The 19,723-nt window shown below is 38.4% G+C and overlaps 1 protein-coding gene across 1 annotated transcript in view; it reads left to right on the top strand.

Moving 5' to 3' along the window:
- Positions 1-19,723, top strand: part of LOC141982777 (dynein axonemal heavy chain 5-like) — a 272,918-nt gene that overhangs the window by 132,214 nt on the left and 120,981 nt on the right. The window contains exons 45-52 of the mRNA XM_074945122.1: positions 5,199-5,333; positions 6,361-6,550; positions 9,085-9,302; positions 10,559-10,870; positions 15,003-15,092; positions 15,190-15,426; positions 15,950-16,117; positions 19,309-19,515. Of these exons, the coding sequence (XP_074801223.1) occupies positions 5,199-5,333; positions 6,361-6,550; positions 9,085-9,302; positions 10,559-10,870; positions 15,003-15,092; positions 15,190-15,426; positions 15,950-16,117; positions 19,309-19,515 (1,557 nt within the window). The remainder of the gene's footprint in view (positions 1-5,198; positions 5,334-6,360; positions 6,551-9,084; positions 9,303-10,558; positions 10,871-15,002; positions 15,093-15,189; positions 15,427-15,949; positions 16,118-19,308; positions 19,516-19,723) is intronic.

Below are 19,723 nucleotides of genomic sequence, written 5' to 3'. Positions count from 1 at the left end.
GAGCTATTACCAGCAGGAGAGAAAAAAAACCTTTTGTAGTGATAATCAAGGTGGGCCATTTCCAGCAGTTGACAAGAAAGTGTGAGGAACGGGGGGTGGGGGGAAATAAACATGGGGAAATAGTTTTACTTTGTGTAATGACACATCCACTCCCCGTCTTTATTCAAGCCTAACTTAATGGTGTCCAGTTTGCAAATTAATTCCCATTCAGCAGTCTCTCGTTGGAGTCTGTTTTTGAAGCTTTTTTGTGGAAGAATTGCCACTTTTAGGTCTGTAATCAAGTGACCAAAGAGATTGAAGTGTTCTCCAACTGGTTTTTGAATGTTATAATTCTTGATGTCTGATTTGTGTCCATTTATTCTTTTACTTAGAGACTGTCCAGTTTGGCCAATGTACATGGCAGAGGGGCATTGCTGGCACATGATGGCACATATCACATTGGTCAATGTGCAGGTGAACGAGCCTCTGATAGTGTGGCTGATGTGATTAGGCCCTATGATGGTGTCCCCTGAATAGATATGTGGACACAGTTGGCAACGGGCTTTGTTGCAAGGATAGGTTCCTGGGTTAGTGTTTTTGTTGTGTGGTGTGTGGTTGCTGGTGAGTATTTGCTTCAGGTTGGGGGGCTGTCTGTAAGCAAGGACTGGCCTTGGGACTGGTCTCCCAAGATCTGTGAGAGTGATGGGTCCATCCTTCAGGATAGGTTGGAGATCCTTGATGATGCGCTGGAGAGGTTTTAGTTGGGGGCTGAAGGTGATGGCTAGTGGCATTCTGTTATTTTCTTTGTTGGGCCTGTCCTGTAGTAGGTGACTTCTGGGTACTCTTCTGGCTCTGTCAATCTGTTTCTTCACTTCAGCAGGTAGGTATTGTAGTTGTAAGAACGCTTGATAGAGATCTTGTAGGTGTTTGTCTCTGTCTGAGGGGTTGGAGCAAATGCGGTTGTACCGTAGAGCTTGGCTGTAGACAATGGATCGTGTGGTGTGGTCTGGATGAAAGCTGGAGGCATGTAGGTAGGCATAGTGGTCAGTAGGTTTCTGGTATAGGGTGGTGTTTATTTGACCATCGCTTATTAGCACCGTAGTGTCCAGGAAGTGGATCTCTTGTGTGGACTGGTCCCTGCTGAGGTTGATGGTGGGATGGAAATTGTTGAAATCATGGTGGAATTCCTCAAGGGCTTCTTTTCCATGGGTCCAGATGATGAAGATGTCATCAATGTAGCGCAAGTAGAGTAGGGGCATTAGGGGACGAGAGCTGAGGAAGCGTTGTTCTAAGTCAGCCATAAAAATGTTGGCATACTGTTGGGCCATGCGGGTACCCATAGCAGTGCCGCTGATTTGAAGGCATACATTGTCCCCAAATGTGAAATAGTTATGGGTGAGGACAAAGTCACAAAGTTCAGCCACCAGGTTTGCCATGACATTATCGGGAATACTGTTCCTGATGGCTTGTAGTCCATCTTTGTGTGGAATGTTGGATGTAGAAGGCTTCTACATCCATAGTGGCCAGGATGGTGTTTTCAGGAAGATCACTGATGGATTGTAGTTTCCTCAGAAAGTCAGTGGTGTCTCAAAGATAGCTGGGAGTGCTGGTAGCATAGGGCCTGAGGAGGGAGTCTATATAGCCAGACAATCCTCTGTCAGGGTGCCAGTGCCTGAGATGATGGGGTGTCCAGGATTTCCAGGTTTATGGGTCTTGGGTAGCAGATAGAATACCCCTGGTCGGGGTTCCAGGGGTGTGTCTGTGCGGATTTGTTCTTGTGCTTTTTCAGGGAGTTTCTTGAGCAAATGGCATAGTTTCTTTTGATAACCCTCTGTGGGATCAGAAGGTAACGGCTTGTAGAAAGTGGTGTTGGAGAGCTGCCTAGCAGCCTCTTGTTCATATTCCGACCTATTCATGATGACGACAGCACCTCCTTTGTCAGCCTTTTTGATTATGATGTCAGAGTTGTTTCTGAGGCTGTGGATGGCATTGTGTTCTGCATGGCTGAGGTTCTGGGGCAAGTGATGCTGCTTTTCCACAATTTCAGCCTGTGCACATCAGCGGAAGCACTCTATGTAGAAGTCCTGTCTGTTGTTTCGACGTTCAGGAGGAGTCCACCCAGAATCCTTCTTTCTGTACTGTTGGTAGGAAGGTATCTGTGAGTTAGTATGTTGTTCAGAGGTGTGTTGGAAATATTCCTTGAGTTGGAGACGTCAAAAATAGGATTCTAGGTCACCACAGAACTTTATCATGTTCGTGGGGGTGGAGGGGCAGAAGGAGAGGCCCCGAGATACCTATCTCTCCTGCTGGTAATAGCTCACCTTACCTGATCACTCTCGTTACAGTGTGTATGGTGACACCCATTGTTTCATGTTCTCTGTGTATATAAAATCTCCCCACTGTATTTTCTACTGCATGCATCCAATGAAGTGAGCTGTAGCTCATGAAAGGTTATGCTCAAATAAATTTGTTAGTCTCTAAGGTGCCACAAGTACTCCTTTTCTTTTTGTGGTGAAAATAGTGTATCAAGCCTTGGTTCAGGAACCAATCCCCCCTTCATACCATTGATTCCTATGGGAAAAGCAGTTTCGACTTACGTTTCAACTTACAAAGCAATTCTGAGGAACAAATTGTGTCGTAAGTCCGAGGACTCCCTGTAATGCAAACACACCCAAGGTCAGTCTGACCTAGAGGCTGACCACTGACTAGATGATGGGACGTTGTGTGCAGGGTCATGACCAGACTGGGCTTAATGGAGGAACAAGACAGGGACAGGAATGAACAGCAAGAGTAACAGCTCCCTCTGTCTGTAAAGATGTTTTGGGATGAAAAGGAGAAGAACAAAATTGCCAGTAAGCTCCAGCTGCTTTCTGACATTCCAGAGATGCAATGCAATTGTAAAAATAGCAGACTGATTAAGCCAGGCTTAAGATCATTTTGTATCACTTGAGTGGTACAGAGCAGCCAGAGTGTACCAGAGCATCTGGCCCAAAGTCTCTACCTAGTTTTTCTATCTATCTTCTGATGATTCTGACAGCATTTCTGCAAGTTCGATAAGATAATCATTTCTTCAGTCACCTAGCATGAAGAGTATCAGAAATATCGGCCCTGTCTGCCTCACAACTCTGCTGAACATTTCACCAAGACAGACGAATTATGAGCACTATACCAGACTTCACCATTAAGGTGTCATCATCCTTCACAGGAAATTATTCTGCCATCTTTTTGCACTAATCCTGTCTGTGACAGAACATCACCTTTGCACAGTCTGGTTGAACACAGGGCAGTCCTAATATACATAAAACCTATATAAGCGCTAAGAAAAATCATGTGACTGTTTGTGGTAGTTCACTTTAAATGCAAATTACACAAGACCTCAAAGTAGCCAAACATAGAAAGGAATGCATCAGACACTCTTATATGTCATCAGATCAGCCCATCCCAGAGAAAACAACAGCTCCCACAGTTAGATCTACAGCCATCTTCTGGGCAGACAGAGGTATGGCCACATCAGAAAAAATACACAAGGCAGAGTTGTGGACATTCAGCTCTTTCTGTAAGCACTACAGACTTGGCATACATTCCTCTGAAGATGCGTCCTTCAGGAGAAAGTTGCTCCAGGTAGTGGTTCCCAGATGAACTCTGAAGTATTTCAAGAGAGGAGATATTCTAATCTAGCTAATAATCTTTCTTTTCTCTCTCTCTCCCTCCTTATTCTTTATTTATTGCTATGATTTCTCAGCTGTGAGAAGAAGAGGAGATCCCTTACCTTAGAATGGCAAACTTCTTATCTGAAAATTTCCTTTTTAGAAATTGCATCTGCAGTAGTTCATCCCACCCAGAGGAAGGAGGGACATTGTACCATGTTTGAACACAGTTTACAGTTAATTGTTTAAAGCTTTGTTTAAAGTTACAAAGAATATAATTAGGTGTGGCTGCTAATGCTTGAATCTATTTACGCAGTTTTGAAAATACTCAAGTGTACACCAAGAGGAAGAGGTGTGGCCTGAGGGGCACAGTTTTCATGGTTGCAGCAGTTCAGTAGCCCCCAGAATTCCAGCAGAGGCCCGCACTGAGCAGTCAGGAGTAGTGGAGATGCTGGGCCTTCAAAAAGATGTTATTGGATAAGAAATGATCTTTCAGCATTTCCTCTTTTGTGTTTAGAATTACTCTGCACTTCTTCCTCCCCCCGTAGTTGCTTCTTTTTGCCTCTCTCTGCTCCTCTGGGTCGACATTTGCAGTTAATTTTGTACTTCCTTTCCCCTGAAATAATAGTAAAATGGTAATAATTTGCCATTCTGTATCACCTTTCACCTGAAGTTATGAAAGTGAGCATTTGTAACTGCAGTGTTGGTATTGCTGTAATACTTCATTGCCGAGCAAAGGAGTGGCAGCACACTTGGTAGAAGATTGGGTTAGGCATGTTTCCCATGGAGAGCCAAGAATATTTGGCAGCTTGTGGGAGCAACTCTGTTCTGCGTTAAATTGCTATGTAGGATAGTTATTCCACCCTATCACTAAAGTAACTCCAACTTGCTTCACAGCAGTTTAAAGCACATGATTTATCCAGAATTGTGAAGCAAAGGAGGAAGAGAGTGATTTGCACGAGCTCTCAACCCTTCAGCATCACAACAGTTTGTGGCTGCAGGGCTGAATCTTTTGATGAAGAGGAAGAAGGCTTTCATTGGCAGGCCATTGTTTTCCTTGGATGTTCATTCTACAGCAAGGCAGGAGCCACAGCTTTCAGCTACTTGCACAGCTGAGAAGCTTGCAAATACTTGTGTGCGTGTGTGTCAGTCCCAAAATTAGGCAATAAAAAATCAGGATACGCACTCCTGAGTCTGTTTGGTAGAAGCTACCTATTGTTGAGGGCTCTAAGCAGAAAATGGGTGATTTTCCTTACAGTGCCATATGTGTGTCAAATCCTGGGCATCACACAGAGTGTTAAGAATAGAACCTTTGATTTTATTTGCTGTGGCTTTGTGTTACAACTTTAAGGTTAAGTAAATGTAATTGTGTTTGTTATAACTGGAGATACAACAATGAAAATTATTTATAGAATCTGACACCAACAAAACCTTTACTCTTTTTGTGAGGATGAAGAACTGTGAAATTTTATTAATAGGCTACTTCTTAAATGCATTTAGTTTCCAGCCTTTGCCATAATTTTAAAGTGCTTAACTTCTACAGTACTAATTGTGTTCATGCTTTGTTTTAAGGTTCACTATGATTTTGGATTAAGAAATATTTTATCTGTCTTAAGAACTCTTGGAGCAGTAAAAAGATCCAATCCCAATGAGCCAGAGAAAACAGTGGTGATGAGAGTTCTACGGGACATGAACCTCTCCAAGCTGGTATCATAACATTGGTTACCTTCACAAAATGCTTTTTAAAAATATATTTATTACGTGTTAGTATGAAATAAAGTGTATTTTCTCAGCAGTAGGCTACATCCGTTTGCAATGATACTACTCTTTTAATGTCTGGCATATCAAAGTGATGGGGCTCTGAACCCATTTTTTCCTTTTTATGAAGAGAGGACAACTCTCCTCCCTCCCCCCCAGCAATCAAAGACTTCAAATGAGGAAATAATAATAAGAAATCCTATAAGATCTGAGAGGAAAATCTAGCCTGATTTTTAAATTACTTTTATATGGAATGGAAAGGAGAGCAAACAAAAGAGAGAGGGAAAAAGAGCACATTGAATTAACATTTCATCTGTCATTTTAGATCCCTAGTAATCCAGAATTTCAATTTACACTAATTCTTGGCAATCTGCCTTTTCAGACATCATAACAACCAGAATGACTTATAGTGAGTGAGCTGTTTTGAAGCAGCTAAAGAATACTTATCTATTCTATTCTCTTCCACCATTACCCTCTTCTATCCAAAGAATTCTTTGTTTTTTCCATTTTGCTGTAGCTGGAAGATTATATACTGTGTGTAACCTCTGCTAAAGTACACAAACACCAGATTCACAATTGACTGTCTTGCTAATTCATGCACATTTTTAAACCACAGTCTAGATTATAATGATTTACATAGGAAAAAAATTAGACTTCAAGAGAAGAAGTAAGGGGAAATCTAGCCTGTTTGTCTAAAGGACTAATGGATGGAGAGATTTACAAGAATTGTACTAAAATTTAAACATTCACATACATTTTAAGTTAATATTTAATTTAGAAATTCCTATCTATGGCTAAATTGCTTGAAAGTCATTTTAATAGCATACATCCACTCATGATTTTCACGTTTGTTTTAGAAAAGAGATCTATTTTACTACTGTCATTTAAATAACATATTCTTGCAGATTGTAATTACAATAATAATTAATTTCAAAGAATAAATAATTGGGTTTTTTTCCTACTTTTTAATTGACAGGTAGATGAAGATGAACCTTTGTTTATGAGTCTGATTAACGACCTATTCCCTGGAATTACTCTTGATAAGGCTGGGTATCCTGAACTGGAGTCGGCCATTCGGAAAGAGACGGAGAAAGCAGGGCTTATTCATCATCCTCCCTGGATTCTTAAGCTTATTCAGCTGTATGAAACTCAGCGAGTCCGACATGGTTAGCATGCCAAATGAGGGTTTCATACTCTATTATAGCAGTAAAGGCTTTTATATTTATTTTCAACAAATTGTAGATTTTTTTCTTTAATAATGTATTTTGAAACTAAACAGATGTCGTTTTTAAAGCCTCATGTGGATATTTTTATGAGAAAATTGTTAAGAATAATTTTTATCATAAACAAAGAGCCCACCTTGTCCTCATAATATTGACAATTTAGCTGTGCTATGGTATGTCTTTTTATGGGAAATCTTCTCGCCAAACTCAGAAACAGCTGATTTTGCTCAATATTCTGAAAAAAGTCAAATTCAGGCAGAGACTAATCATGGCTCTTTTCAGCTCAAAAGGTGAATGTTTCCTATAGTTATGACCATGTTAAAGTGAAGAGGTTGCAAATGAACTGTCTTGAATCCTTAACTGTAATGGGTACTACCACATGCCTGTTGTACTTCCAAACACCATTAGAACTTCTCTGTTCAATGCTGATCTCTTCAGTTGAAGAAAGATAGAATAGAAATTGACGCAGTCCATAGAAGGGTAACAAAGACAGTGGTACAGCCAGATTTACAAATGATGGGAGATTGCAAACACCAGAATTACTTAGCCTGGAAAGGAAAAGAGATAAAGGGACTCTGATTAAATTTGTCAAGATTTATGAAGGGATTTGTGAAGGATGATCCTTTTTATGCTTTCCAATAGTGCACAAATCAGGGGTCTCTAGCTTAAACTAATACCCTGGTGCATTTAGAACAAATAAAAGGAGATCTTTCTTCACAAAAGCATATTTAAATCTGTGGTCTTTACTGTCTCAAAAAGTCAGTTCACATATTATGTCTGGTTAAACTAAAGAGCTGAATAATGTTATGGCTAATAATATTTCTTCTTGATTCATTGGTCTAATGCAGAATGAAATCTGGGGCTCATATAATACCCTCTAGGGGCAATACCAATTGAGGGCCAGGGAAACTTCAAGGTTCCCCTTGTAGAATTTCCTTTGAATTTTACTCTTGGAGTGTCCAACTGCAAGAAACTGAACATTCACCCGCAAACACCACAATTCCCCTGAGATCCACACATATCCCCAAGATCTCTTGAGAGCAGAGGGTCTGCTGTTCAGTGCCTCCATATTGGGTCTGGGCCCCTGAAACTCTGGCCCAGCTCCCTGGCAGTGCAGCTCCAAAGGAAGCTGTGAGATCTGCTGTCAGAGACTCCCTTGCAGATGTTTGGCCTAGTAATACTCCTTTTAGGTGGTTGCCAAGGCAGAGAGGCACCACTGAAAAGTTAACATCACCTTTACCTGTATTAACTTTCCACTGTTAATTTTATAAATTGGAGGGGAGACAGTGCACATTCCCGTAGCTCCAGTTCCTCCCAATACCGTCACCACTCCTGGATCTTCAGATCTATGAGAGCTCTCCAGGGGACCCAGAGTGAAATGGTAAAAGTGCTGCAGAGGTAATTGTTCTCTTCTACAGGGAGAGAGGGAGATCTGTGCATGTTTAGAGTCCCCTCTGTGCGCAGATCCTAGAGGCATGCTCTGCATTATGGGCCTAATCCAAAGCTCACTGGAGTCAGCGGAGAGTCTCTCTCTAACTGGAATGGGTTTGGCTCAGATCTTATGTTCCTAATGTAGGGATGGATCCTGCACAGTTCTGAGCACCTCCTATGAGATACTGAACACATACAACTCCTATTCCTTTTAGAGGGAGTCACAGTCACTCTGCATTACGCATGCTTGGGTCCATAATGTTGGTCAGAAGCTCTATGCTACTAAATCCCTCCATAACTTTGCATCCAAGATTTTCAAAGTCACCTATGGGATTTCGATGTCCAATTTCCATTACAATTAATGGGAAACGGGCATCCAAATCTCTAGGTGGCTTTGAAAATCTCAGTCTGAATGTCCCATCTGCTTTCAAACTATGTCATTGTTTCTTGGCAAACAGCTTTGTTGATTTAATATAAAGTAACTGAGTAGGATCAACTATAGCCTAATTTTAATTTATTGTTTAAGAACTCAGTTGGCAACATGAGTATAAACTGATGAAATAACAAGTTTGTCTGTTACTAAGAAAAATATATCAAAAATGTCTTCATGGTTTATGCAAGTGTATGTTTTTGTTCCTTGTACTCCAGGAAGAAATGTTCAGTTTTGTATATCACTTGGAACAACTCTTTCTTGTAAAAGATATTTAAAAATGATTGTTTTTGTTTACCACCAATCAATTGAGTGTCACCACATATGAACATCGAAAGGCAGCTGTGTTTTCCAATTAGAAAAAGGAACAGAACTGCCTACGGGAGGATAGAGAGCCACATTGGCTTGCCTAGCAGACTAAATCAGGCATTTATGAAAGCATTTAATAAAACATTTAAAAATTTAATTTCAGTCAACATCAAGAAAGTGGAATGAAAAACATCTTTTTTAAATTTAGTTTTGATTAAAAAAAAACAAGTTTCTTATGTAATGCATCATTAAATTGGTGTCTGACATTTTGGCATTTTATTTTAAAACAAGTTTATGTTGTTTTAAGGTATGATGACTCTGGGTCCGACTGGTGCAGGAAAGACAAAATGCATTAATATCTTGATGAAAGCCATGACAGACTGTGGCACTCCTCATAAAGAGATGAGGATGAACCCAAAGGCAATTACAGCTTCCCAGATGTTTGGTACTCTCGATGTTGCTACAAATGATTGGACAGATGGCATTTTCTCTACTTTATGGAGAAAAACTTTAAAAGCAAAGAAGGTAACTGGATATTGTGTTCTGACAGCCAATAATAGCATTTAATACTGTTTCTGTAAGGTATTATTACAAAGCAACACATCCCTTTCAGTGCTTCATTTATATGTAGGGTCTGTTTTGATCAAATCAAATTTGAAAATATAATATTTTAGTTATTGTTTGTGTCTGAGGGCTTGTCTTCAGTACCGCGGTAAGTCGACCTAAGTTACGCTACTCCAGCTACATGAATAACGTAGATGGAGTCGATGTAGCTTAGGTCAGCTTGCCTCGGTGTCTTCACTGCGCTGTGTCTATGGGAGATGCTCTCTGGTCGACTCACCTTAATCTTCTCATGGAGCTGGAGTACTAGAGTTGACCGGATAGTGTTCTGCCATTGATTTAGTGGGTCTTCACTAGACCCGCTAAATTGACATCCGCTGCAATATCCCTGGTAGTGAAGACAAGCCCTGAGCATTAGGAATGTATACAGGGTTACTCTGAAGTACATGCCAGAGAACACTCACCTCCTTAAGCACAGACTTGAGGTTCTGGGGCTGGATCAGTGAGCTCTGTAGGGTTTTATTTCCTCTTTCATCTTCTGTAAACCTTTAGTCCTTCCATTCTTTTCAACTCCCATACAAAGATTTTCAGTGGTTTAATATAGAGACAAAGTGGGGGAATCTCTCCCACCCATGTTTTACATCCACACTGCTCCAGATCAGTAATTATATTGGAGCAATGTAGTTATAGCCTCAGTTGAAAAATGTTGCATACTGATTTCTCTTCTCTCTCCTCAGACCTGCCAACAGTGCTGCCACAGAGCCATATATGTTATGAAGGTTGCATTGTGTTTTATTTAGGCCTTGGAAAATATGAAAGCTTGATATGAAAGAATTAGGTATCATCTGTTAAGGGATTGTAGGCCTGCTCCTGTTCTCACTGAAGTTAATGGAAATTGTTTTCACCTGCTTCTGTGGGAACAGGATCAGGCCATATGGCTGTCACAGGGGAAAGCAACATCTCTCTGTATATAAAAACTGAAGTTAACTTTTTGTCACTTTGATCAAAAAATCTTTGGTATGACACACAGTAATGAAATGAGATTTCAAATCACTGGGTAAATAAGGAAAAAAAGGAAATATTATGATTAATAATAAAGCATTCAGCACCAGATCAGATAATTTATAAGTCAATGTTTATATAAAGTAATGTATTCTCGTATGTGTTAAAAAAACTATATTTTTGATCATAGTATTTACACTTGCACATGTATGTTTTAGGGAGAACACATATGGATAGTTTTGGATGGTCCTGTGGATGCAATATGGATTGAAAATCTGAACTCCGTTCTAGATGATAACAAGACCCTTACTTTGGCTAATGGAGATCGTATTCCAATGTCCCCAAACTGCAAGATTGTTTTTGAGCCCCATAACATTGACAATGCTTCCCCAGCAACAGTATCTCGTAATGGGATGGTCTTCATGAGTTCCTCAGTGTTAGATTGGAGGCCTATTTTAAAGGCTTGGCTGCAAACTTTGCCTGCTACACACTCTGATGTCCTATGGAACAGCTTTAACAGTGTATTTCAGGTATTAAGGCCAATACTTGTTACAAAGAAAAATGAATTGCAATCTGCTTATTTAACACATCTGGATAAATTAGCATTATTTTTCCTAAATTCTACTTCAGTTGTTTATCCCATTTATTTATTTAATAAAATAAAGAACTGACATGAAGGATAACTGCAAGACATAATGCGGACAAAGAAAGGGCCTATAACAATAGCTAACATAATCTAAATGAAACGATATTAGGTGGATAATATGGCCACTAATTTGAGTGGTGGGAGAGCTTTTCCCTTTGTTTTTATTTTTTTAATCTGTTGACTGGTTGGAGATAAATTGTTATCTCCATTTGATTATTTTATGCTGCTGGCTGGCAGAATTAATTTATGCTGCTTGGTGACTAACATTGTTTTTGATATTTTAATTATCACTAGAGTGCTGAGGAGGGTCTAAATGGGCTTTTTTGTTTGTGTTATATTTAAATAAATAAGAAAAAAATCAGGCCAAATTCATCCTTATTGAAGCTCTGTTAACTTCAGTTACAGCAGGGGTGCATTTGATCCGTGAAGTGTATATTCTGTAGCACCATGCACTTTTAAGTTAAGACTTGTGTGCATGATACTTTTGACATAGCATCTCTTTAATAAATTATTAGGCTAAGTCATGCTGAATCCAAAAAGACCAGAAGGAAAAATCCAGAATGTCTTATCCTTCCATACTACAAGTACAAAATGATATGTAACCCTCTGCAAGATATTCATGAACGAGGCAAAGGCTGAGAATTGACAGAGTTTTCATTAATCACCAGGGACAGTCCTACACAGTGGTGGATGTATATTAGTCTTACATGTAATAGACCATCTCTGATGCAACTGAAACTTAATTTTTCTTCATAAAACATTACTACTGAAAGTTAATGCTGTGTATTCTTTTTGCCTTTGTAATTTTCTTCTCATTTCTTTAGTTGCCACCTGTAGTAGCACAACTGAAACCGATCTTTCCTTTCCTTTCCTTTCCTTTCCTTTCCTTTCCTTTCCTTTCTCATTAACTGTCTCTTTTGCCAATTTTCCCTGTTCATTTACCTCAGATTCCATAGTTGTTTTTTCCCCACCTTTTTCATTTTTGTTGGAGTCTACAAGTGAGGTTTTTCTTGTGCTGGCCTTTTGACCTGTCATTGTAAAAAATTTGTTTATAAATATGACAAAAGCAATGACTAATATACTATTACAATAGCTAGAATGTTAACAAATGACTTCTCATAGAAACATTTCATCTTAGTTCCTTCCCATTTACATTGAAACCCACTTCTGGCATTACATTCATTTTGCTGTAACCTCCAAAAAGTAATGCTCAGACTTAATATTTCCTGCAGCGGTAAAAAAGGTAATTTTTATAATGAATTTTTAAAATATGCTTCCAAAATAATGTATATTTGGATCAATTTACTGTTTCCGTCCCATGATCTTCTTTTATATTTTATGCCTTATCTTGTTCTGAACGCATAAGAGTGACATTTTTCAGAAAAAAAGTGTATTTTATTAGCCTGAGAGATGGAAAAGCAGTGAAATATAAAGTTTTTTCCATGCTGAAGGCTGTAATTGGAACTATCCAAATGTAAACCAAAGTTGTCAGACTGTCAGTTCTCCTTTCATTTTTAATGAGCTAGCTTTGCTTCTCAAATAATGTGAGCGATAACACTGATTTTACAGATGGAGATAATACTGATTCCATATACAGATGGCTTCTTTTTCTCTTATTACTTTTTTCAGTATATAAAAAATTGGATAAGTAAACTATACAGGAGAACTTCATAAAATAAAGTGTACTAACAGCAGTATTCAAACTTCAAATACAGGATTACTCACATTAGACCCAGTATCGATAAAAATACAGAGATGATAGCTTATAAGTAAGTAACATGTAGAAGAACAGTGTTGATAATGCTACAGAAGGGACAGAATCTGTCTTCAATTACCACTTATACAAAACCACTTAAATCGATACGAATTGAACTAAATTTGGCTCCGAATTAGGTGAGAGATCAAATGCAGTATTTACAGTTCGTTTACAAGGAACAATCAGTTCTTTGATTATACAGCATTAAAAATCAGTATATAAGGTAAACATGATCCAAGAATGAAATCTCAGGGCCAGTTCATAATCAGAAACAAGAACTGTGAATCAGAGTTGCCATATTATTTTGTCTGGCACAGATGTCCTGACAATTTGTACTAAGCCATAATGTAAAGGGACTGTCAAGGTGAATATTGTTATAATTCTTGTCATGATAACATTCTGTTAGGAGACCAAAAATAATACCAATATTTTAAATTTACTTTCATTATCAAAGGATCCCAAAACACTTTGTTGTGCAAGAACCACTTCACCCACTACTGAACACATGTGGTGTGGAATTGCAGCAGCTATTTAATAGCAAACAACAGTGGTGGACAACAGTTTAGGACAGGAAGTGAAGAAGATTACATATCAGTATGAAACTTTGGGGAAAATGTATCTATTTACTCATTTATAAAATATACACAATTACAAAAGTTCAGCTTTCTATATAAAATGTGATATAAAGACCAAAAGAAAAGAGAAGAATAAACTCACAAAAACCTATTTTCAATAGAATCAGGACTATCTTTGAGGTCTCTTTTTTCCATAGGAGCTTTTTCAGTCAGGTTACTGTGACCCTCGGAAGTGGCTTCAAAATATTAATCTTTACTGTCCACATCTGAAATCCTAACACTAAGCTCTACATGCACATTTCCTCTCCCTGAGTTATACAGCCTCCTATAACTGATAGAGTTGCTTTTTTGCAAGAGGTAAGCATCTGGGGGAGTTTCTGGAGATTGAAGTAATCAGAGGAATCCTACAAAGAAGATGCTCAGTTAGTGGCATTGGTCCTTTTTGTCAGAGAATATAAAGCTGTAAAATCTGTTGTTGCTTTGATGTAGGCAACTTGAGCTTTATCATTTTCTTGTACAATTCGATACAGAGCAATTGTCATCCTGGATCAGAGCTAAGGTTCATCTAATCCAGTATCCTATCTCTGACAGTGGCCAGAAACAGGTGCTTCAAAGGAACTTGTAAAAGCACTGCAATAGACAGATGGGAGATGATCTGGTCCCCACATTAGATCTCATCCTGATCTCTAACAGTTGAAGAATAGCATTAGCCTTGGAGCATGAAGTTTAATCTCCCATCCAAAATTTTTGTTAACATTAACTATTACGACTCTGGCTATTTTTGTTATTAATATAAATGTCCAAGCCTTTTTTGAATCTCGCTAAATTTTTGTGGCAGAGAGTTCCACAGTCTACACATCTTGAGAAATTTTTTTTTCCTTTTATCAGTTTTGAACTTGCCACCTTTTAATTTCATTGAATGTCCCCTTGTTCTTGTGTTCTGAGACAAGGAAAACAGAAGTTTCTGATCTAACTTCTCAATACAATTAATATTTTTATATACTTTTTATCATTTCCTCTTATTATTTCTCCAGTTCTTCCATGTCTAAACAAAATATCCAAATAAATGATAAACTCATTTAAACTATCTTCCTGGAGCTTGCAACCTACTTTCTTCCAATGTATTGAAAGCAATTAAAAATATAGTAATAGAAATTTATTTGAAGTGCATTAGAAACTATAGCCCTGATTATCCTCTCACATCAGTTTGAACCAAGGACCTCATTGCAGTTATATTAGTGAAAAACCAGCATGTGTGAGAGGAGAATCATACTGAAGAAAGAGGGAGATGGTCTAATGTATGTATCGTTATGGCAAGCTTTGTGTTGCTGTCTGCCAACCAAAAAAAAGGCAACAGTAAATGTGCACAACATATATGGCAGATCCGCAATGTAACTCAAGAACACTTTTTGAATTGCTCCTTTTGAATATTGCTTTATGTAGCCATTATGAATAATTTCACTCACTATGATACATCAAAGTTACCTATTTAGGATGTTTGCTAATAGTGACTTTTCATGTTTTAAATCTGAATATTCGTACTCTCAGAAACTGAAGTGAAATATATTTAAGTCACAGAATAAAGCAATTGAACACTTGTATTAAAAATAAATCATGGCACTGATTTATGAGTTTTTAAAATGGGTTTCTTTATACTCAGATGAACGTAATGCTTTCCTTTGCAGGATTTGATTGATTTTGTTTTCACTGCTGTGACACCAAAAATGCCAGTTTTAGAATGCATGTACATCAAACAAGCTATTGACCTCCTACAGGTAGCTATGACATCAGGTTATCTGTCTCTTATTCTGTTATTTGTGCCTGGATATAGTTCAGAGCAGGCAATGGTTACACATTGTGTCTTTTTTACAGGGTTTATTGGCAGACAGAAATGAGAAGCAGCCCAGCCAAGAGCATCTAGCTCGCTTGTTTGTTTTTGCTATAATGTGGTCAGTAGGAGCTCTTCTGGAATTGGATGACAGAGTGAAAATGGAACTGTTCTTACAGAATCATTCTACAACGCTGGAACTTCCAGCCGTGAATGGAGAGGAAACCGTGTTTGAGTTTGGTATTAGTGATTGTGGTCAGTGGGAGCACTGGTCAAAGAGGGTTTGTATGCAGTAATATACTAGTTCATTCTTTGAGTAAGCCTGATAAATATATTTGACAAGAAAAACATTGTTTTTTACTCACTAAAACTTGTAATTTAGTTTGGAAAATTATGCCTAATAAATGACCATAAGATTCTTTTTTGAAGGAATTTTTCTTTCACCACAAATATTTTGGGTCAGAGATTGAGAACAGACAATGGAAATAGTTTGGGAATGAAACAGGAAAAAAAATCCTGTCTTAGCTTTCTCCAGTGCCTGTCACCATAATATAATTAAGTTCCCCCAGCAAAGACCAAAGTAGTCTATAAAATGGATAATCGGGCTGGGGGCAGTGAAAATACTCCATTAGTCTTGCACCCCATTCAGGAAAGCAGGGCAGCCTACTGACTAAATGCTAGCGAACACTCTGCTTTCAAGAAAAAATACTTGTGAAATAGTGTATTGGTTTTGTGTTCACATGCAGTGTCCTTATGGTTCTGAAGAAAATGTCTAACCTATTGTTTATATTATTTCTATTTCAGGTACCTGAATATGTTTATCCTAAAGAGTCAGTGCCGGAATATACTTCCATCCTAGTTCCAAATGTAGACAATGTCCGAACAGATTTTCTAATGGACACTATCATGAAGCAGGGGAAAGCAGTTCTACTTATTGGAGAGCAGGGAACAGCTAAAACAGTTATGGTTAAGGTACATAGAACAGAAAAAAAATCCTCCCATCTTAATAATACAGCACTGGTACAAAAATAATTGACCTGAGTGCATGTGTTACACTGAAATGGGCAGGTTAGAAAATATGATTAAATGCCCACCACATTAAATTACAGTAATTCCCATTGAGACATTTTGCCCAATACACACAAATTGTAGTTCAGAAAAGGATACATAATAGCTATTTATCATTTTGCTAGTGATGATCATAGGACCATGACATAATTGTTAGGTAAGTCACCTTTTTTCAGGTGCTGTCTCCGGATTTCTCACGAGAAGCTAGATTAGAGAGCTTGCTAACACACTGCCTCTGGCTGGAGCATTTTTTATGTTTCTCTCCATGCTCTTTCTGTGACATATGCATGAGCTATCCTTTTGATCCTTTACCCCAACACTATTTGTCCACATTGCAAAGACTTTTTTCAGAAGCTAAGAAGGACAGAAATAAAAACTTCTTTCTTCACTTGGAGATTTTTCAGAGGCCAAGTCTAATAGTTCTTATCTGCCTTCTTCATTGGCTAATAGAAAACTACTTATTGTTCTTTTCTCCACGGGGGGAATGCTACAAGAATTACTCTTAAAGTACTCAATGCGTGTTTTTTTTTTTCATTTATAAAATGCCCCTAGTTAGTCTCATGGTCCATGTACAAAATTTAATAGCTTACTACATAAGAACCCAAAGACTAGAAGAAAAGATCTACTCCCAAATTATAGATTAAACACCAGTGCACCCTCTAGATAATCTGCTTCCCCTGGAATGTGAATTTTAAGACCCATCTGAAAGTGGTTTGTACTGACGCCAGTAGCAATTAATACTACTTTTTCAGTTCAGCTGTTGGTGCCACCATGTGTGCCAATATAATGTCAACTTCTGTTCCTGGCACCAGCTGGGAAAACTCTTTTAGCCGCGTGAAGGGGAGTGGTATGGATGTTGGTCCTGATAGCCTACATACTGGAATTCAGCCAGATGCTAACAATCTCCAGCCTTCAGCTGCCTCTCCCCTCCCTAAAAATACTTAGAACTTATTCCAAGGAGTGACTTACCTCTTATCTATTCTAAACAGAAAAAGAATATCCCTTCACAGAGGGAGGCATAATTTTAAAAAGCACCAAGATCCATTCAGTCTCATTTCAGATTAAGGATTATAGCAAACTGCCTCTCCAAGTGATCCTCCTCCTCCTCCTTTACTTTACTCATTACCAGGGCCGGCTCCAGGCACCAGCATTCCAAGCAGGTGCTTGGGGCGGCAGTTGGAAAGCGGTGGCAGTTCCTCCGGCCGCGGCGGCAATTTGGCGGCAGCTCCTCTGTCCCGCCCACCGCGGCGGCAAGTCGGGGGCAGCTTCTTCCTTTTGCCGTCTGCAGCGGCAGTTTTTTTCACTGCGTGGGGCGGCAAAAACTGTAGAGCCGGCCCTGCTCATTACCTGCACTTTATAGAAAGGAATTCCTTGTGTTCAGGAATTGCCAGATATGTGCAACTGCTTTCATAAAAAAACAAAACAAAAATCCCAAAGCACCTTTTTGAAATGGAAAATTTCAGGAGTTTAACTGAAAATTTGGAAAAGCTTTGTGTGTGAATACATGGTGATGGTTATAATGGAGGCTGGTTTACAACCTTTATTATAGTAGTAGTTGTTGGGAGTTCTACTGTTCTAAGAGTAGAAAGCCTTATTTACACTGGTGTAGTAGAGTGGAGAACCAGGCCCAGAATCCGGTTAATAATCTTGACATTGAGAGTTCCTGTCCTACAGATGTCAGAAATGATTTTCAGCAACATGACTTCTGCAACAGGAGATCTCAGAAGACCCATTTAAGTCAAAACTATTTATTCCATATATATATGAGCATTAATTATTTGAGCTGTAATTATTCTCACCATGTAAAGTTTGTACTAAAAAAAATGAGACAGGATTTCTTTTGAATTGTTCTTGCATTTGTAAGGTTACACAGGCTATTATTAATACCATAAGGAGAGGGATGGGCAGTGAAACGCTCCAGTTAACCAGCTGCCTGTGGTGTTCTTCAAATACCCAACTATGTATACCCAAATATTCCCAACTTCGAGGAACATCATCTTTTTGTGTCTTCTTCAGAAAAAGTGCTTCTAAAAGGCAGCACTTCTGAAAGGGAGATTCTGGTTTTGGGCAGTCAGCAAAATCGAGATCCTAATGTTGTTCATCAAAATATCTTTTTGGGGATGGAAAATATTTTCCTTTCTGATGTAGCTGATTTTCTTTTCTGAAGTACCCCACTAGATCTGCTGTTGATCAGATAGTTATAAAATGTGACTAAGAGTAATGCAGAGCTCTAAATATTCTTTGTTCTGAGGTTCTGAAATTGGAGAATTTCCATTCAACCCTGTTATAAATTTAAGAATTTAAATTATGTTTGGTATTTTCATCCTTATAGGCAAAGTGAATCTTTTAAAACTGTTCAGTTAAAAACACAATTGAAAATCCCAGGTTTTTAATGCAGCATATGTAGCGACTTATCCTGTTAAACAAAATATCAGAAAACAGTTTCCTCCTTAATGTACCTGCCTTGACTTCACTTAAATTCAGGGTTTGTGGATTTCACCTTTGGTACAGTTGGTGATGTTACAAATACCTAAAGCAGTGCAGAGAGTTGAACCCCCTTGACTGCTTAAGGTTATCATCAACAGTAGCAGGAATAATACGAGTGTGAACCCAGGTCTTTGTAGGTAAAAAGCTTTCAGACAATCACAAAGATTCTCTGTATTATCAGGAAAAGAGAAATATCAGTCCCTTTGATGTGCCTGTTTCTCATTTACAAAAGTGCCCCTTTACCTTCAGAAAAAAACGAGTTTAAGATTTATTTGCATTATGTCAACAGTGGCAACAATTGAAGACATCTGTTAAACCCTGTAAACTTTAATACTATACATTGATTAAGAGTTTTTTTGAATTTCAGGTTATAGGCTCATAATGTTTGTTTTAAATAAACTTCTGTTAATATTTTAAACTAAATAGTAAGTCCAGGATTCTTAAAAGTTGCCAGTAATTTTGGTTGCTTCTATCCATGGGTGCCCAACTTGAGATACCTTATGTCTGATTTTTCAGATGGGCTGAGCTTAGTATCTCTCATTGACTTCACCTAGAATTGTGGGTGCTCTGCAGTTCTGAATTATATAAAACATGTGTTTATTTTATAGGGTTATACCAGCAAATATGATCCTGAACTTCATCTGACAAAGCGCTTAAACTTCTCTTCTGCCACTCTGCCAAATATGTTCCAAAGGAGTATGGAAAGCTACATAGATAAAAGAATGGGCACTACCTACGGTCCTCCAGCTGGAAAGAAAATGACCATATTTATTGATGACATCAACATGCCTGTAATTAATGAATGGGGTGATCAGGTGAAAAAATGTTAGCACTAAGTAATGAGTGAATGCAGATGCTTCATGTGTACATAAAGGAGAAGCCAACTTGATACAGTGGTGTTTTTAAGACTTTGTAAATATTTTAAGGAGAACTGAAAATCCATATTTTTTGCTTTGGGTGTGTTTGCAGTGAATACTAGGCCATATCAACAATGGGGCATTTTGCCTAAAATTCCCCACCATT

Source organism: Natator depressus, chromosome 2, assembly GCF_965152275.1.
Source record: "Natator depressus isolate rNatDep1 chromosome 2, rNatDep2.hap1, whole genome shotgun sequence".
NCBI classification, from domain to species: Eukaryota; Metazoa; Chordata; order Testudines; family Cheloniidae; genus Natator; species Natator depressus.
The sequence above is the reverse complement of the archived record's forward strand: the minus strand, read 5'-3'. Positions and strand labels throughout refer to the sequence as shown.